Here is a 17,482-nt window from a genome sequence, read left to right as displayed (position 1 = left end):
AATTATGCCCTAACCTATGAATTTCACATGACTGGGGATACAGATATGCATCTGTTGGTCACAGATACCTTAAAAAAAGGTAGGGGTGTGGATCAGAAAACCAGTCAATATCTGGTGTGACCACTATTTGCCTCACGCGACACATCTCATTTGCATAGAGTTGAGCAGGCTGTCGATTGTGGCCTATGGAACGTTGTCCCACTCCTTTTCAATAGATGTCCGAAGTTGCTGGACATTGGCGTGAACTGGAATACGCTGTCGTACACATCGATCCAGAGCATCCCAAACATGCTAAATAGGTCACATGTCTGGTGAGTAAGCAGGCCATGGAAGAACTGGGACATTTTCAGCTACTTGCAATTGTGTACAGATCTTTGTGCCATGGGGCCGTGCATTATCATGCTGAAACATAAGGTGATGGCGGCAGATGAATGGCAATGGGACTCAGGATCTCGTCACGGTATCCCTATGCATTCAAATTGCCATTGTTCATTGTCCTTAGCTTATACATGCCCATACCACAACCCCACCGCCACCATGCGGCACTCTGTTCACAACGTGGACATCAGCAAACCGCTCGCCCACACGACACCATACACGCTGTCTGCCATCTGCCCGGTACAGTTGAAACCAGTACCCACCTGTGAAAACCACACTTCTCCAGCATGCCAGTGGCCATCGAAGGTGAGAATTTGCCCACTGAAGTCGGTTACAACACCGAACTGCAGTCAGGTCAAGACCCTGGTGAGGACGACCAGCTTCTGACAGTTTTTGCAGAAATTCTTCGGTTGTGCAAACCCACAGTTTCATCAGCTGTCCGGGTTGGCTGGTCTCAGATGATCCTGCAGGTGAGGAAGCCGGATGTGGAGGTCCTGGGCCGGCATGTTTACAAGTGGTCTGCGGTTGTGAGGCCGGTTGTACATACTGCCAAATTCTCTAAAACGACATTGGAGGAGGCTTATGGTAGAGAAATGAACATTCAATTCGCTGGCAACAGATCTGGTGGACATTCCTGCAGTCAGCATGCCAAATTGCAAGCACCCTCAACACTTGAAGACATCTGTGGCGTTGTGTTGTGTGACAAAACTGCACATTTTTGAGTGACCTTGTACTGTCCCCAGCACAAGGTGCACCTGTGTAMTGATCATGCTGTTTAACCTTTTCTCAATACAGTGAGGTGCTGTTTCCACTTTGGAAAATATCGTCTCCAAATTAAACTGCCTCATACTCAATTCTTGCTCGTACAATATGCATATTATTATTACTATTGGATAGAAAACAATCTCTAGTTTCTAAAACCGTTTGAATTATGTCTGTGGGTGAACCAGAACTCTTTCTACAGCGAAAATCATGACAGGACATGCGAAGGTCTGAAAACTAGGCTCTGTTCTGAGATCAGTTTAAAACTCTGTATGTGCCCTATGGGTCGAAATGAACTGCACCCGCCTTCCCCTGGATGTTAGTAACCAATGAGAAGTGGAATGGAGTCTCTACGTATTTCTCAGAGTTTATAAAAGGCCATGGAGTGACATGTCCGTTCTTTTGAACGCTCCTCAAGACGCAAGAGAGGACATCAGAATGGCATGCTCAAAAGCTCTCGTTATCGGGCTAAGATATATCCGTCTGTGATTTAATTCGATATAGGTGTTAGAAACATCATAACGAAGTTATTTTAAACCGATTTATATCAGTTTATGCGAGTATATTGCTATTTTCGCAATTTTCGTAGTATTGCGCTTTGAGGATTTGGACATGTGTGTGCCACGTAGCTATTGTTAGCGGCTAGTTCCGAAGTTGAAGAGGACGTTTTACAACAAAGCAACGATTCTTTTGGACAAAGGACACCTTGCCCAAGATACTGATGGAAGCTCGTCCAAAAGTAAGAGCTATTTATGATTTTATTCCGTATTTATGTGGAAAAATGTAAACGCATTTGTCGGCCATTGTTGCGGCACTAGTCTGGCTGTAACGCACACTGTATGTCTAGTAACGTTAATTTTAAAAATCTAACTCAGCGGTTGCATTAATAACTAACGCATCTTTCATTAGCTGTCCAACCTGTATTTTTTTTGTCAATCTAATCGATAAATAATCGTAAACTTAGGTRCCTTTCCAAGATGGCGCCGGCCAGAATGCATGCCATGTTTTGACAGATTACATTGCATAACCACGATTTGTGATGCTAAATATGCACATTTTCGAACAAACTCTATATGCATTGTGTAATATGATGTTACAGGACTGTCATCTGAAGAATTCTGAGAAGGTTAGTGAAAAAATGTATATATTTGTGGTTGATAACGTTATCGCTCTTTTTGCCTTGAATCAATGCTGGGGTGATGTTAGCTCATGTGGTATGCTAATATAACGATATATTGTGTTTTCGCTGTAAAAACTTAGAAAATCTGAAATATTGTCTGGATTCACAAGATCTGTGTCTTTCAATTGCTGTACGCTGTGTATTTTTAAGAAATGTTTTATGATGAGTAATTAGGTAATACACGTTGCTCTCTGTAGTTTTCTAGTCGCTTTGGTGAGTTTTGTGATAGTGGCTGCAATGGTAAACTATGATTTATACCTGAAAAATGCACATTTTTCTAAAAAACAATATGCTATACCATAAATATGTTATCAGACTGTCATCTTATGAAGTTGTTTCTTGGTTAGTGGCTATATATCTTTATTTAGTCGAATTAGTGATAGCTACTGGTGGAGTAAAAAAAGTGGTGTCTTTTGCTAACGTGGTTAGCTAATAGATTTACATATTGTGTCTTCCCTGTAAAACATTTTAAAAATCAGAAATGATGGCTGGATTCACAAGAAGTGTATCTTTCATCTGGTGTCTTGGACTTGTGATTTAATGATATTTAGATGCTAGTATTTACTTGTGACGCTATGCTAGGCTATGCTAGTCAGCTTTTTTACTGTGGGGGGTGCTCCCGGATCCGGGTTTGGGAGGAACTAGAAGTTAATCAGCTTCTTGATATGTCATACTTGTCAGGTGGATGGATTATACTGGCAAGGAAGAAATGCTCACTAACAGGGATGTAAACAAATTTGTGCACAAAATTTGAGAGAAATAAGCGTTTTGTGCATATGGAACATTTCTGGGATCTTTTATTTCAGCTCATGAAACATTGGACCAACACTTTACATGTTGCATTTATATTTTTGTTCTTTAGTGTAGCTAAAAAGCAGTAAGTAGTTGAAAAGTTGCTAATTAGCTAAAATGCTAAAGTTGTCCGTTATGAGATTCGACATTCTCGTTATACACCTGCCCATCCACCCCAACCAACCACCCTACTTTCGTTTTGCTTAAGGCAAAACATCGGTCTTATGTAACCATACCAAATGTAACATATAATACTAATTTGAGTGTCTCGGATTTACATTTACGTCTAGTCTATGAGAACGGAAAAGGAGGGCCCCAATTGTGTTTCGCTTTGTTACCCTTGAGGGATACAACCAATGCTTATTCAAACTGACTAACTATTTAACATAAGATTTGTTGCATGAACTGAACATCTGAGTTGTGCACTAATTTCTACACACCGGTCTACTCCTACCTATCGTACAGTATATGGTGTCAAAACAAACTTTAGGCCTCAAGCCTATCCGGCCTTAAATGCACTTCGGCACTTTGGACCAAACGCAAGGTCGACTCCATGCCTCCCTCCACCGAACCAGGGTAGGCTTCTGAAAATAAACATCCCAGACAGACTGCTCCACTGCCATCAAATAGCTTTCATCTCAGGCCAATGACAACTGCATTCTGGGAGCTTCTTGTCAGCTGTTCGCATTGTGGTGTCAGCTGGCCGCCTCCTGCCTTTTGCTCGCTCTCTCTCGGCTTGACGTGGCAGCGCCACTCTGTCGAGACAGTGGGGAGTCACCGGTTGGTGGTCGGTTTCACTTATTTAAACAGTTCCAATTGATGTTCAAAGCCGCAAAAAAATATATTTATGTCATTAAATGTTTATGTCATTAGGGGGAGTCATTTTGTAAAAGGGGGCTGAAACTAATACAACACCAGCCACAAGCACTTATTTGGGCTGCAATCTCTGAGGTGCAGTTAACTCTAATGAACTGATCCTCTGCAGCAGAGGTAACTCTGTGTCTTCCTTTCCTGTTGCGTTCCTCATGAGAGCCAGCTTCATCATAGCTCTTGATGGTTTTGCAACTGCACTTTCCGGATTTACTGACCTTCATGTCTTAAAGTATTGATGGACTGTCGTTTCTCTTTGAGCTGTTCTTGCCATAATATGGACTTGGTCTTTTACCAAATAGGGCTATCTTCTGTATACCACCCCTACCTTGTCACAACACAACTGATTGGCTCAAACACATTAAGGAAAGAAATTCCACAAATTAACTTTTAACAAGGCACACCTGTTAATTGAAATGCATTCCAGGTGACTACCTCAAGCAGTTGGTTGAGAGAATGCCAAGAGTGTGAAAAGCTGTCATCAAGGCAAAGGGTGGATACTTTGAAGAATCTCAAATATAAATATATTTGTTTAACACTTTTTTGGTTACTACATGATTCCATATGTTATTTCATAGTTTTGATGTCTTCACTATTTTCTACAATGTAGAAAAAAAATTAAATAAAGAAAAACATGAGTAGGTGTGTCCAAACTTTTGACTGGCACTGTATTGTCATTGGTTATACTGAGTAATTTTCCTAACCAGCTTTGCTGCTGTTTTAACTGAGCACAGGTACAGTGCCTTGCAAAAGTATTCACCCCCTTGGTGTTTTTCCTACTTTGTTGCATTACAACCTGTAATTTAAATCGATTTTTATTTGGATTTCATGTAATGGACATACACAAAATAGTCCAAATTTGTGAAGTAAAATGAAAAAAATAACTTGTTTAAAAATGTTTAAAAAAATGTAAAACGGAAAAGTGGTGCGTGCATATGTATTCACACCTTTGCTATGAAGCTCCTAAATAGATCTGGTGCAACCAATACTTTCAGAAGTCACATAATTAGTTAGATTGCACACAGGTGGACTTTATTTAAGTGTCACATGATCTGTCACATGATCTCAGTAAATATACACCTGTTCTGAAAGGCCTCAGAGTCTGCAACACCACTAAGCAAGGGGCACCACCAAGCAAGCAGCACCATGAAGACCAAGGAGCTCTCCAAACAGGTCAGGGACAAAGTTGTGGAGAAGTACAGATCAGTGTTGGGTTATAAAAAAATAACCAAAACTTTGAACATCTCACTGAGCACCATTAAATCCATTATTAAAGAATGGAAAGAATATGGCACCACAACAAACCTGCCACGCACCAGGCAAGGAGGGCATTAATCAGAGAGGCAACAAAGAGACCAAAGATAACCCTGAAGGAGTTGCAAAGCTCCACAGCGGAGATTGGAGTATCTGTCCATAGGACCACTTTAAGCCGTACACTCCACAGAGCTGGGCTTTACGGATGAGTGGGCAGAAAAAAAGCCATTGCTTAAAGAAAAAAATAAGCAAACACGTTTGGTGTTCGCCAAAAGGCATGTGGGAGACTCCACAAACATATGGAAGAAGGTACTCTGGTCAGATGAGACTAAAATGTAGCTTTTTGGCCATCAAGGAAAATACTATATCTAGGGCAAACCCAACACCTCTCATCACTCCGAGAACACCATCCCCACAGTGAAGCATGGTAGTGGCAGCATCCTGCTGTGTGGGTGTTTTTCATCGGCAGGGACTGGGAAACTGGTCAGAATTGAAGGAATGATGGATGGAAATTATTGAGGGAAACCTGTTTCAGTCTTCCAGAGATTTGAGACTGGGATGGAGGTTCACCTTCCAGCAGGACAATGACCCTAACCGTACTACTAAAGCAACATTCAAGTGGTTTAAGGGGAAACATTTAAATGTCTTGGAATGGCCTAGTCAAAGCCCAGACCTCAATCCAACTGAGAATCTGTGGTATGACTTAAAGATTGCTGTATACCAGCGGAACCCATCCAACTTGAAGGAGCTGGAGCAGTTTTGCCTCAAAGAATGGGCAAAAATCCCAGTGGTTAGATGTGCCAAGCTTATAGCGACATACTCCAAGAGACTTGCAGCTGTAACTGTAGCTAATGTTAACTAGCCAACGTTTCCCATGAAAGGAAGTTAGGCTAGTGAGCAAGCATTTTAGCCAGGTAGCCTAGGACAACAAAAAATAAAAGCGTGTAGTGTATGACAGAGTCATAGACCGTTTCGTCAACATGAAAGAGAGGAGGATGGCATTGGCATTTCTCTACAAGTAGGGTGAGTCAACATATTTTTCTACTTGCACAAATGCACGCACGAAAACACACACACAGAAATCATAACCATGGACAGCCGCGCCATATTTAGCTTACGTTGATTGGACTAAATTATTTTTGGTATCTTGTAGTTGTCACTGTATTAGACTAAGCATAGGTGATTTGATTATGTTGAAATGTTGAAGTTGAAATGGTTTTGGACTAGTGCATGCAGCTCCTGTTTTCTTTGCGACTTGCGGTAACTCTCCATGGTCCTAAATCAATAGTTATTTATTAGTCCGAAAAGGTCGGAAACATTAACTTGCCTGACCTTGCTGTAGATCATGTAACTGTTTGTTACATGCAATATGCTTTGTGGACTTCACCGGACAGAGGTTGCGCTCCGGTTTTGTGATGAAACAAAGGTGTCGTTGAATTTATTCCGCCACTGTGTTTTCTTTTGTCTCGACCTTATGCCTATATATCACGGCACAAGGCATATGAACTAACAGGTTATCGAGCAAACAACACAGTTATCACAACACATAGCTTGTAATATGGCTTTTTTTCCTGGCTTGGCTTCCCCAGTGATTTTACCCACACACCGCTACTGCTCTTCACAAACAAACAAACAAGCACACACCTTCTTAAGCTCAAACAGGAGATGGGATGTATTCTTAGAAATACAGTATTTTCAGCTTGAGACCTCAAAAGTCTTACTTTTCCTACAAGCATGTTCCATCACCTTATCTGATTGCATGTGCATACTACAACGGTGTACAATAAATAGTCACGAGGCTACATTTAGATTGAAAGGGTGCGTCTCAAAGGGTTTTTGTTGACCTGCTTTTCCATCGCGATCATGCAGGAAGCAGATAGATGATTTGTTTCCTAATCACAAGTTTGAGCCATAACGTTGACTGTGGAATACTCCAAAAGGACCATGGGATACACTGAGTACAAAACATTAGGAACACCTTCTTAATATTGAGTTGCACCCATTTTGCCCTCAGAACAGCCTCAATTCGTCGGGCCACGAACTCTACAAGGTGTCAAAACCGTTCCGCAGGGATGCTGGTCAAGTTGGCTGGATGTCCTTTGGGTGGTGGACCATTCTTGATACACACAGGAAACTGTTGAGCGTGAAAAAACCCAGTACTGGCTGCAGTTCTTGGACTTAAATATTTTGTCTTACACATTCACCCTCTGAATGGCACACATACACAATCCACATGTCAATTGTCTCAAGGCTTAAAAATCCTTCTTTAACCTGTCTCCTCCCCTTCATCTACACTGATTGAAGTGTATTTAAGAGGTGACCTCAAAAAGTGATCATAGCTTTCACCTGGATTCACCTGGTCAGTCTATGTCGTGGAAAGAGCTGGTGTTCCTAATGTTTTGTACATTCAGTGTATGTGGAGACATTTTGATGTTGGTAATAACTTGTGAACACAATCATTAAAAGAAAAGCAGGTCACCTAATAAATAGATGTCCTAATTCAATTCGACATGCAGACCGTACTTTTGTGATGTAGCAGCTGTGCCAAATCATCTTAAATGTCAGCTTTTTGTATGGACATCAGGCTCCTTGTTCCCATGGGACTACAGTAGGCAACATTTCACTCCCAGGACATCATGTAACTATTTCACAGTGGTGCTTGTATAACATCAGCTCGTATTTCTATACGAAGAGTTTACTATATGCCATTATTGCACAGCAGCATGGCAGATAGGCTACCTTTCTCTTGAAGTTACCATGCATCCTGACAAACTTTCTTGGTAGGCTATATTCACCCTATCAAAACATGTTTAGGGGAGAGAATCGGGTCGTCAAAATAACATTCAGAGAAATAGAGTTGGTTGCACGGTTTACTGGAATAGCTTCCAATAGCTTTATTGGTGAGAACAGTTTGAGATGTCTTTTCAAAAGGTTCCGCTGTTGAACAACTTAGGCTATCACAAACAGCCTAGTCTACTGCACTTCAGCATGAAACAGCCTAGTCTAGTGCACTACAGAATGGCCTTTTCTCAATTATTAAGCGAATGGAAGAGTGTCCTCCCCTCGATAGACACCTTTCATCTATGATAGTCATGTGTATCCTACCCAAGTTCTTCCTGGAGTTGTTTTTAAATCTGCCACACCTCATTTGAATCAGCTTTTGTTTTGTGTGAGGAGAAAAGCATGTACACGTTTAAAAACAATATGCTACTTATCATTTTATCTATTGTTATTTATTTTTGTATCACTTTACACATTTATTTTGGGATTCCACCCTGTAAATGAAATTTGCCTGATGACAACCAAGTCTCATTTCATACTAGCGCATTTTCTCCCAACGTTCACTCTCGCAACCTCTCCTCGATTACCTTCAAAAGGAGTCGAGAGGACTGAGGAAAGCGGACGCGGGAGTTGAACAAATCCAATTGAGAAAAGACCCATGGAAAAACTTCAACCCAATTACTGACCTTCGAAGAGTTGAAGTCTTCGGTGAGGGATGTTGGTACTTTCAATGTTTACTTTTAGTAAAGTCCAACGCAAGTGTCGAGTAGCTTACATTGTTAAACTTGAAAAACGGACCAAATAAATGTTTTAGAGTGTCGTTTGATTACGCACTACATTGAACCTACCTTTAATACTAATTCCAAGTCCTCCCACATCTTGCTTGGTAACTCGCACCGTGCGCTTAACGTTGGTTATTGTTTCTGGGACCGGAGAGGAGCTGAGGTTGCCTGGGTCTCCGTTAATGGCACCGGCGGGAGTTGGGTTGGGTTTAACTATGTCTTCGGCGACCTCTCCGGGGCTCACGGTTAAAGTCTCCTCCGTAAGTGTGGCTAATACACGGATCCAACGGTCCACGGTAACTCGAAGTTCTAACAGTCCCGTTTTCTGTGCCTTCATCGTGGCAGCCATGTTCAACACATTCCTGGAATAACTCTAGACGGGTTGGCACTCGGTAGTCGTGTAAAGAGATATGGGTGGGGGAGATGCCAAGAGGCGCAGCCCCCTCTCTCTCTCTCTCTCTCTCTCTCTCTCTCTCTCTCTCTCTCTCTCTCTCTCTCTCTCTCTCTCTCTCTCTCTCTCTCTCTCTCTCTCTCTCTCTCTCTCTCTCCTCTTCAAAGAGGTTTAGCCTAGTACTCTCTACCAAGTATTGAAGTTAATTGAGCACAATACGATTAGCAAAGATAAAGGGGAGATTTTTTTTCCATTAATTAAGTTTAAGCAGTGGCCAACATACTTTTTGTAAGTGGTGGGGAAAGTACCCAATTCTAAAATTAAAGATATCTTAACAGAATGACTCAAGTAAAAGTGAAAGTCACCCTGTAAAATACTACTTGAGTAAAAGTATAAAAGTATTTGGTTTTAAATATACTTAAGTATATATACAAAATTAAATGTATTTGCTACAATGTACTTAAGTATCAAAAGTAAAAGTATAAAAAATATCTAATTCCTTATATAAAGCAAACCAGATGGCATAATTTTATTTTTATTTACGGATATCCAGAGGCACACTCTAACACTCAGACAGCATTTATAAACAAAGCATGTTTGTTTAGTGAGTCCGCCAATCAGGATTACCAGGGATACAGTTGAAGTCGGAAGTTTACATACACCTTAGCCAAATACATTTAAACTCAGTTTTTCACAATTCCTGACATAGTAATAATTCCCAGTCTTTGGTCAGTTAGGATCACCACTTTAYTTTAAGAATGTGAAATGTCAGAATAATAGTAGAGAGAATGTTTTATTTATTTCATCACAATGTCAGTGGGTCAGAAGTTTACATACACTCAATTAGTATTTGGTAGCATTGCCATTAAATTGTTTAACTTGGGTCAAATGTTTCGGGTAGCCTTCCACAAGCTTCCCACAATAAGTTGGGTGAATTTTGGCCCATTCCTCCTGACAGAGCTGGTGTAACTGAGTCAGGTTTGTAGGCCTCCTTGCTCGCACATGCTTTTTCAGTTCTGCACACACATTTTCTATAGGATTGAGGTCAGGGCTTTGTGATGGCCACACCAATACCTTGACTTTGTTGTCCTTAAGCCATTTTGACACAACTTTGGAAGTATGCTTGGGGTCATTGTCCATTTGGAAGACTCATTTGCGACCAAGCTTTAACTACCTGACTGATGTCTTGAGATGTTGCTTCAATATATGCACATAATTTTCCTGCCTCATGATGCCATCTATTTTGTGAAGTGCACCAATCCCTCCTGCAGCAAAGCACCCCCACAACATGATGCTGCCACCCCATTCTTCACAGTTGGGATGATGTTCTTCGGCTAGCAAGCATCCCCCTTTTTCCTCCAAACATTACGATGGTCATTATGGCCAAACAGTTCTATTTTTGTTTCATCAGACCAGAGGACATTTCTCCAAAAAGTACAATATTTTTCCCCATGTGCAGTTGCAAACCGTAGTCTGGCTTTTTTATGGTGGTTTTGGAGCAGTGACTTCTTCCTTGCTGAGCGGCCTTTCAGGTTATGTCGATATAAGACTCATTTTACTGTGGATATAGATACCTGTTTCCTCCAGCATCTTCATAAGGTCCTTTGCTGTTGTTCTAAGATTGATTTGCACCTTTCGCACCAAAGTATGTTCATCTCTAGGAGACAGAACATGTCCCCTTCCTGAGCGGTATGACTGCTGCGTGGTCCCATGGTGTTTATACTTGCGTACTGTTGTTTGTACAGATGAACGTGGTACCTTCAGGTGTTTGGAAATTGCTCCCAAGCATGAACCAGACTTGTGGAGGGCTACAATTTTTTTTCTGAGGTCTTGGCTGACTTCTTTAGATTTTTCCTTGATGTCAAGCAAAGAGGCACTGCGTTTGAAGGTAGGCCTTGAAATACAACCACAGGTACACCTCCAATTGACTCAAATGAAGTCAATTAGCCTATCAGAAGCTTCTAAAGCCATGACATCATTTTCTGGAATTTTCCAAGCTGTTTAAAGGCACAGTCAATTTAGTGTATGTAATCTTCTGACCCACTGGAATTATGATATAGTGAAATAATCTGTCTGTAAACAATTGTTGGAAAAATTACTTGTGTCATGCACAAAGTAGATGTCCTAACCGACTTGCCAAAACTATAGTTTGTTAACAAGAAATTTGTAGAGTGGTTGAAAAATGAGTTTTAATGACTCCAACCTAAATGTATGTAAACTTCCGACTTCAACTGTAAGTGTGTTGGACCATTTCTGTCCTGCTAAGCATTCAAAATGTAACCAGTACTTTTGGGTGTCAGGGAAAATGTATGGAGTAAAAAGTATATTATTTTCTTTAGGAATGTAGTAAAGTAAAAGTAGTAAAAAATATAAATAGTAAAGTTCAGATACCCCAAAAAACGACTTTAAAGTATTTTTACTAAAGTACCTTACTCGACTGCTTTTTGTGAAAGAAAATAGTTTTTTTGTGTGCTGGACTTTCATAATTCACAATAAGACCATTATAAAGTCTTATAAATCATTCTATGAACAGACATCACAAGTTACCATGAATCAATTTATTGTTTGAATAATAGTTTGTAACAATAATGATATCAGAACAATGCTGCAATGCAGTAGCCTACCCATTTCTGTTTTTGATGGGTGAAACGTTATCTTATGACCTTACCCTATTTGTTTTCTCAAATAAAAGATTGATATCATGTTATAACTCGTTCATTACCCTTTTATGAAACAAACATGATGTGTATGGTGTTGCATTGTACCTAATGGGGATTGGTGTAGATCAAAATATCCCAATACCTTTAGTAGAAATGTATTACAATACAATCACATTTTAGTGATAATACACTGCTCAAAAAAATAAAGGGAACACTAAAATAACACCTCCTAGATCTGAATGAATGAAATATTCTTATTAAATAYTTTTTTCTTTACATAGTTGAATGTGCTGACAACAAAATCACACAAAAATGATCAATGGAAATCAAATTTATCAACCCATGGAGGTCTGGATTTGGAGTCACACTCAAAATTAAAGTGGAAAACCACACTACAGGCTGATCCAACTTTGATGTAATGTCCTTAAAACAAGTCAAAATGAGGCTCAGTAGTGTGTGTGGCCTCCACGTGCCTCTATGACCTCCCTACAACGCCTGGGCATGCTCCTGATGAGGTGGCGGATGGTCTCCTGAGGGATCTCCTCCCAGACCTGGACTAAAGCATCCGCAACTCCTGGACAGTCTGTGGTGCAACGTGGCATTGGTGGATGGAGCGAGACATGATGTCCCAGATGTGCTCAATTGGATTCAGGTCTGGGAAACAGGCGGGCCAGTCCATAGCATCAAAGCAGTTCCTGCAAGAGGAAGGCAGACACACTCCAGCCACATGAGGTCTAGCATTGTCTTGCATTAGGAGGAACCCAGGCCAACCGGCGCAGCATATGGTCTCACAAGGGGTCTGAGGATCTCATCTCGGTACCTAATGGCAGTCAGGTTACCTCTGCGAGCATATGGAGGGCTGTGCGGCCCCCCAAAGAAATGCCACCCCACACCATGACTGACCCACCGCAAAACGCGGTCATGCTGGAGGATGTTGCAGGCAGCAGAACGTTCTCCACGGCGTCTCCAGACTCTGTCACGTCGGTCACATGTGCGTGTGAACCTGCTTTCATCTGTGAAGAGCACAGGGCACCAGTGGCGAATTTGCCAATCTTGGTGTTCTCTGACAAATGCCAAAAGTCCTGCACGGTGTTGGGCTGTAAGCACAACCCCCACCTGTGGACGTCGGGCCCTCATACCATCCTCATGGAGTCTGTTTCTCTGACCGTTTGAGCAGACACGTGCACATTTGTGGCCTGCTGGAGGTCATTTTGCAGGGCTCTGGCAGTGCTCCTCCTTGCACAAAGGCGGAGGTAGCGGTCCTGCTGCTGGGTTGTTGCCCTCCTACGGCCTCCTCCACGTCTCCTGATGTACTGGCCTGTCTCCTGGTAGTGCCTCCATGCTCTGGACACTACGCTGACAGACACAGCAAACCTTCTTGCCACAGCTCGCATTGATGTGCCATCCTGGATGAGCTGCACTACCTGAGCCACTTGTGTGGGTTGTAGACTCCGTCTCATGCTACCACTAGAGTGAAAGCATTCAAAAGGACCAAAACATCAGCCAGGAAGCATAGGAACTGAGAAGTGGTCTGTGGTCACCACCTGCAGAACCACTCCTTTATTGGGGGTGTCTTGCTAATTGCCTATAATTTCCACCTGTTGTCTATTCCATTTGCACAACAGCATGTGAAATTTATTGTCAATCAGTGTTGCTTCCTAAGTGGACAGTTTGATTTCACAGAAGTGTGATTGACTTGGAGTTACATTGTGTTGTTTAAGTGTTCCCTTTATTCTTTTTGAGCAGTGTATTTCATTTGCCCATCACCACCCCTCTATGCTTCCAGAGGGCAACTTTATATCATTAATTTACATAGCCTATTAGTCCACTACAGTTTTTCACCTCAAAAGGTTAAGAAGTAACATGATATGTATCCATTTTCGTTTTAGCATTGGAAAAGACACATTAAATGAACTAAGTGAAGCATATGCCTACTTTATTAAAGTGCTGAGAAAGAGCAAGCCAGTTCACTTTCAGATTAAAATTGCCAGTGTAATAGGATCATCAATAACCTATAAACTGTTTATAGAAGACAACCATCTCACTAGTCCTATACAGTATTTGTGAAAGGCAGAAGCAGCACCCTATTCACCATTGGACCCCAATTAGCCCTGGTGAAAAGTAGTGCACTCCCTATATAAGGAATTACATTTGGGATGCAGACTATATTGACCGCTTCTTGGGCTCTTAGCATATGGCCCTTCCTCAAAACGAGTTAACACCGTACTGTAAATGAGGTAATATAGGGCTCTGAAAACTGAATCAATACCAACCCTATCTCCCAACTATTCCAAAGAGCCTGACACAGACAAACTGTAAATCCCTGAGGGGTGAGAAGAGTGAGCTCTTAGTAGATCAGACAGACAGAGGGCCTGTCCCAAATGGCACCCTATTCCTTATTAAGTGCACTACTTTTGACCAGGGCCCTATAGAGCTCTGGTCAAAAGTAGTACCCTACATATAGTCCATGAGCCAGACCCCCAAATTTGGGCTGTCAGGCTCACTTGGGGTGATGTTTCATAGGGATCTTTTTTAAGGTTTATGTCCCTAGAGTTGGAAAATGTGTGATAGCAGTACAGCAATGGTAGCTTTGTGTGTGTTATCAGTATCACTCCTTTCATCCCTCCATCCCATTCACAAACAATGTCATTATACAAGAATGTATTTCTTACTTATACCCTTTTATCATAAAGCATTAGAAGGCTTAGATTCACAGCTATCCATCAGACATATTTTCAGAATGTACATGTAGGGTACATAGCAGAATTATCTGTATAAATGTCTTTAAATAGGAAACCCTGATACATTTCTAACTTTATTTTACAAGTGGTTCTGAAAGGTCATGAAATTACCATTCAAATTATATATAATATAACTAACTTTAAAAGCACCAGCTAAAACTATTGTTTAAAAGTTGCCTATAATGTGCAATTGACATTCGAATGTTGGAAGCTTAGCCATAGAATTCCATGTAAAGGGGCAGCTATGTTTTTGGATTGTAACTTTGATGATGAGGCACCAAATTGCACACTCAAAGCTAGAACAGGGTTTAAAAAAGATTTGTAGATACAAGAAGGCAATCACAGAATTCACACATTAAAGGGAAATGGAAACACTTTAGGAAGTAAATCAAAGCAAAGACATGTATTCAATCCACTAATACTAAACATGTGCATTTAACATAAAAATATCTCTATATTTAGTATTTTGATCGTCGACAAGGTTTATTTGAGCTATGGTCATCGCCATTTTAAATTGCCATAGTAATGACTGACGCCATTGCGTCCTGCCAAGAATCAGCTAATTGTCTGTGGTATTGAGTTTTCGCGCAGAGTGAATCGAAGAGAGTGGCAACGAAGGTGGCAACAACAAGGTAATTAAAATATGAACTGTATAGCACCAGGCTGTAGGAATTGGCTCCAAAGAAATCCCTCGGTAAGCTACCATCGGCTGCTCAAGGACCCACAACTTTTGAAGAAGTGGCTCCATGTCCTGTGTCAGCTCGAGCTAGCAGGATCTGCAGCCAGCACTTCGCGGAGGAAGACTGCGATGAAGTGCACTTTCGATGCGGCAGCTGGGAGTTTCCGAATGGAAAGGAGTCATAGGCCTACGTTGAAGCTTTCTGCTTCCCCTCAATTTTAAATTTCGAAGGTTATGGTGTAGGGGTTACCAACCGACCATCATCAACATCGCTGACTTCGGTTTCGGAGTCAAACAAAAGCCGAACTAAAAGGAGTCAATGGAGCCTGAGGTAACGTTAACCGTTCATGAGCCATGACGGTTGTTGACTAGGCTAGCGTTAGACACTGGACAACCTTGTTTCAACTCTAGTTGAAGGTAACTAATTGCGTCTGAAGTGTTTTGTGTAACAACCCCCAGCAAACTAACATAACTCAACTGCAACTAAAATTGCAACACAGTTTCTCTGTGTAGCCCTGTTATTAGGTAACTAGCTACTGTAGCTAGCTTCCACCTCATATGGTCAAGTACTGTAGTACATTTTGTTGACAGTTTTGTTTTTTGAATGTTTTGTTAGCTAATGTTTGCTGAAAAATAAATGTCCCTGTACTGGCTGTGTGTTGMCATAGCATACAAGACAGGTAGCTTGTTAACGCCAACTGATATATTTGGGTTCAGTTGTCTTAATTAACAAAACGTTTGTTTCTTTTCAGGATGACATCTTCATCCCTGAAAATGTTTTCATCCTGGAGGAGACTGTACAGTAGGAGGCACTAGCAAATCCATGTTATTTCTAAGGCTATCGTTTATTTCAAGACACAATAGGTCATCCCTGGATATAAAATTGGCAATATACAGTATATGCAGTGATTCTTGAATAGACCTATAGCCTAATAGATGCCTTAATTGTGGAGAAGAGGTCCACCGGGACCATCACTAAAGAGCTCGGGGCCCAGCTAGATTGCGCTCACGACCATCAGTATACAACCGAGGCCTGCCCCTATACACCCCAGATGGAGCTAACGGAGAGTGAGATCAATGAAGACCAGAACTTGCTGTATGAACCTGAGAGCTCAGAATCACAGTGCGAGGCAAAAATATGCTATCGAAGAGTGTGTGCAAGATCTGAAATACATAGTCTTTTATAGCAAGCTGAAGGAGTTGTTCAATGTCTGCCATGAGCCATGATGTCGAGCTGGTGTCATCAGTTCATCCACAAAAATAAATGGTTTTGTCATCACCATGGAGACAGTGTCGTGGGCCACAGGAGGAAGTGGGAGTCCCAGACCAGAGTGGGAAAGTTGTTTGCGGGGAATCTGTTGTTGCCATCAGCGCCCCTCCTTACTGGTGGCTCCCACTCCACTTTTGTGGAAACATGTCACCTCCTAAGCCTGGTGTACATGTCGCTGCGACAGTTCGCAAACCAACAGTGCATCTAGAGGATAACTACACGTGGACACAGCACATGGAGGCCAATCTGGCTACAATTGTTGACAGTCCATTTATCATATCTGGAGACGCACGGTGTGATTCGCCAGGCCATTGTGGCTCCTTTGGCACTTACACCATCCTGGACTCTGATTCCAACCTGATCCTCGCACAGGAGACTGTGCATGTGACCGAAGTGAAGAACAGCTACTGGTTGGAGACGGAGGGATTAGAGAGATGCCTGCAACACATTGAGGTAAGCTATAGCCTAACCTATATTTTGTAGCTAGCTTAAGGGTTGTAAGTGTGTATTTGGTGGATGTATGAAGAGGATGTAGGTACCTTTTTTTAGGATAATACAATCATTATTACTAACAGTCCCATGGATGCAGTATTGAAACCCTGGCCACTGACAGGCATCCAAGTGTGAGGGTGCATTTGAGGGACTCACATGCTGATACCTGGCATGAGTATGGCCTGTGGCACATTGCCAAAGGTCTGAGGAAACAGCTGGTGTTCATCGGGAAGCCAGAGGTACTGTCATATATAAAATCAGAACTATATGATTATGAAGTCAGTGACTCAGGGGTCTCATTTATTCCCTGCGTCTCAGGTACTGCCATGGGTGAGGGCATTACTGTGCCGCCACTGCTGGTGGGAGTGTCCAGGTGCTAAAAGAAAAGTGGATCATCGCAGTTCACCACATCACAAATGAACACACTCAACTGCTGTGAGAACCCCCCCC

The 17,482-nt window shown here is 41.8% G+C and overlaps 1 protein-coding gene and 1 long non-coding RNA gene across 3 annotated transcripts in view; one reads left to right on the top strand and one right to left on the bottom strand.

Annotated features, from left to right (window-relative positions):
• LOC111961886 (alpha-1-syntrophin-like) overlaps positions 1-9,335 on the bottom strand; it is a 64,770-nt gene extending 55,435 nt beyond the window's left edge. Inside the window, exon 1 of one of the 2 annotated variants that reach the window (XM_070440001.1) lies at positions 8,866-9,335. In XM_070440001.1, the coding sequence (XP_070296102.1) occupies positions 8,866-9,148 (283 nt within the window). In that variant the 5' untranslated portion in view covers positions 9,149-9,335. The remainder of the gene's footprint in view (positions 1-8,865) is intronic. The other variant, XM_023984517.2, reaches the window with a different exon arrangement.
• A 5,795-nt stretch (positions 9,336-15,130) lies between these two features.
• On the top strand, positions 15,131-17,477 carry LOC111966638 (uncharacterized). Its single transcript, XR_002877671.3, has 3 exons — positions 15,131-15,601; positions 16,023-16,993; positions 17,351-17,477. It is a non-coding gene; the product is annotated as an uncharacterized lncRNA (long non-coding RNA).
• The last annotated feature ends 5 nt before the right edge of the window (positions 17,478-17,482 follow it).

This window comes from Salvelinus sp. IW2-2015, linkage group LG1, assembly GCF_002910315.2.
Source record: "Salvelinus sp. IW2-2015 linkage group LG1, ASM291031v2, whole genome shotgun sequence".
NCBI classification, from domain to species: domain Eukaryota; kingdom Metazoa; phylum Chordata; class Actinopteri; order Salmoniformes; family Salmonidae; genus Salvelinus; species Salvelinus sp. IW2-2015.
Note: the sequence above shows the minus strand (reverse complement) of the source record. Positions and strands in the feature narration are given on the sequence as shown.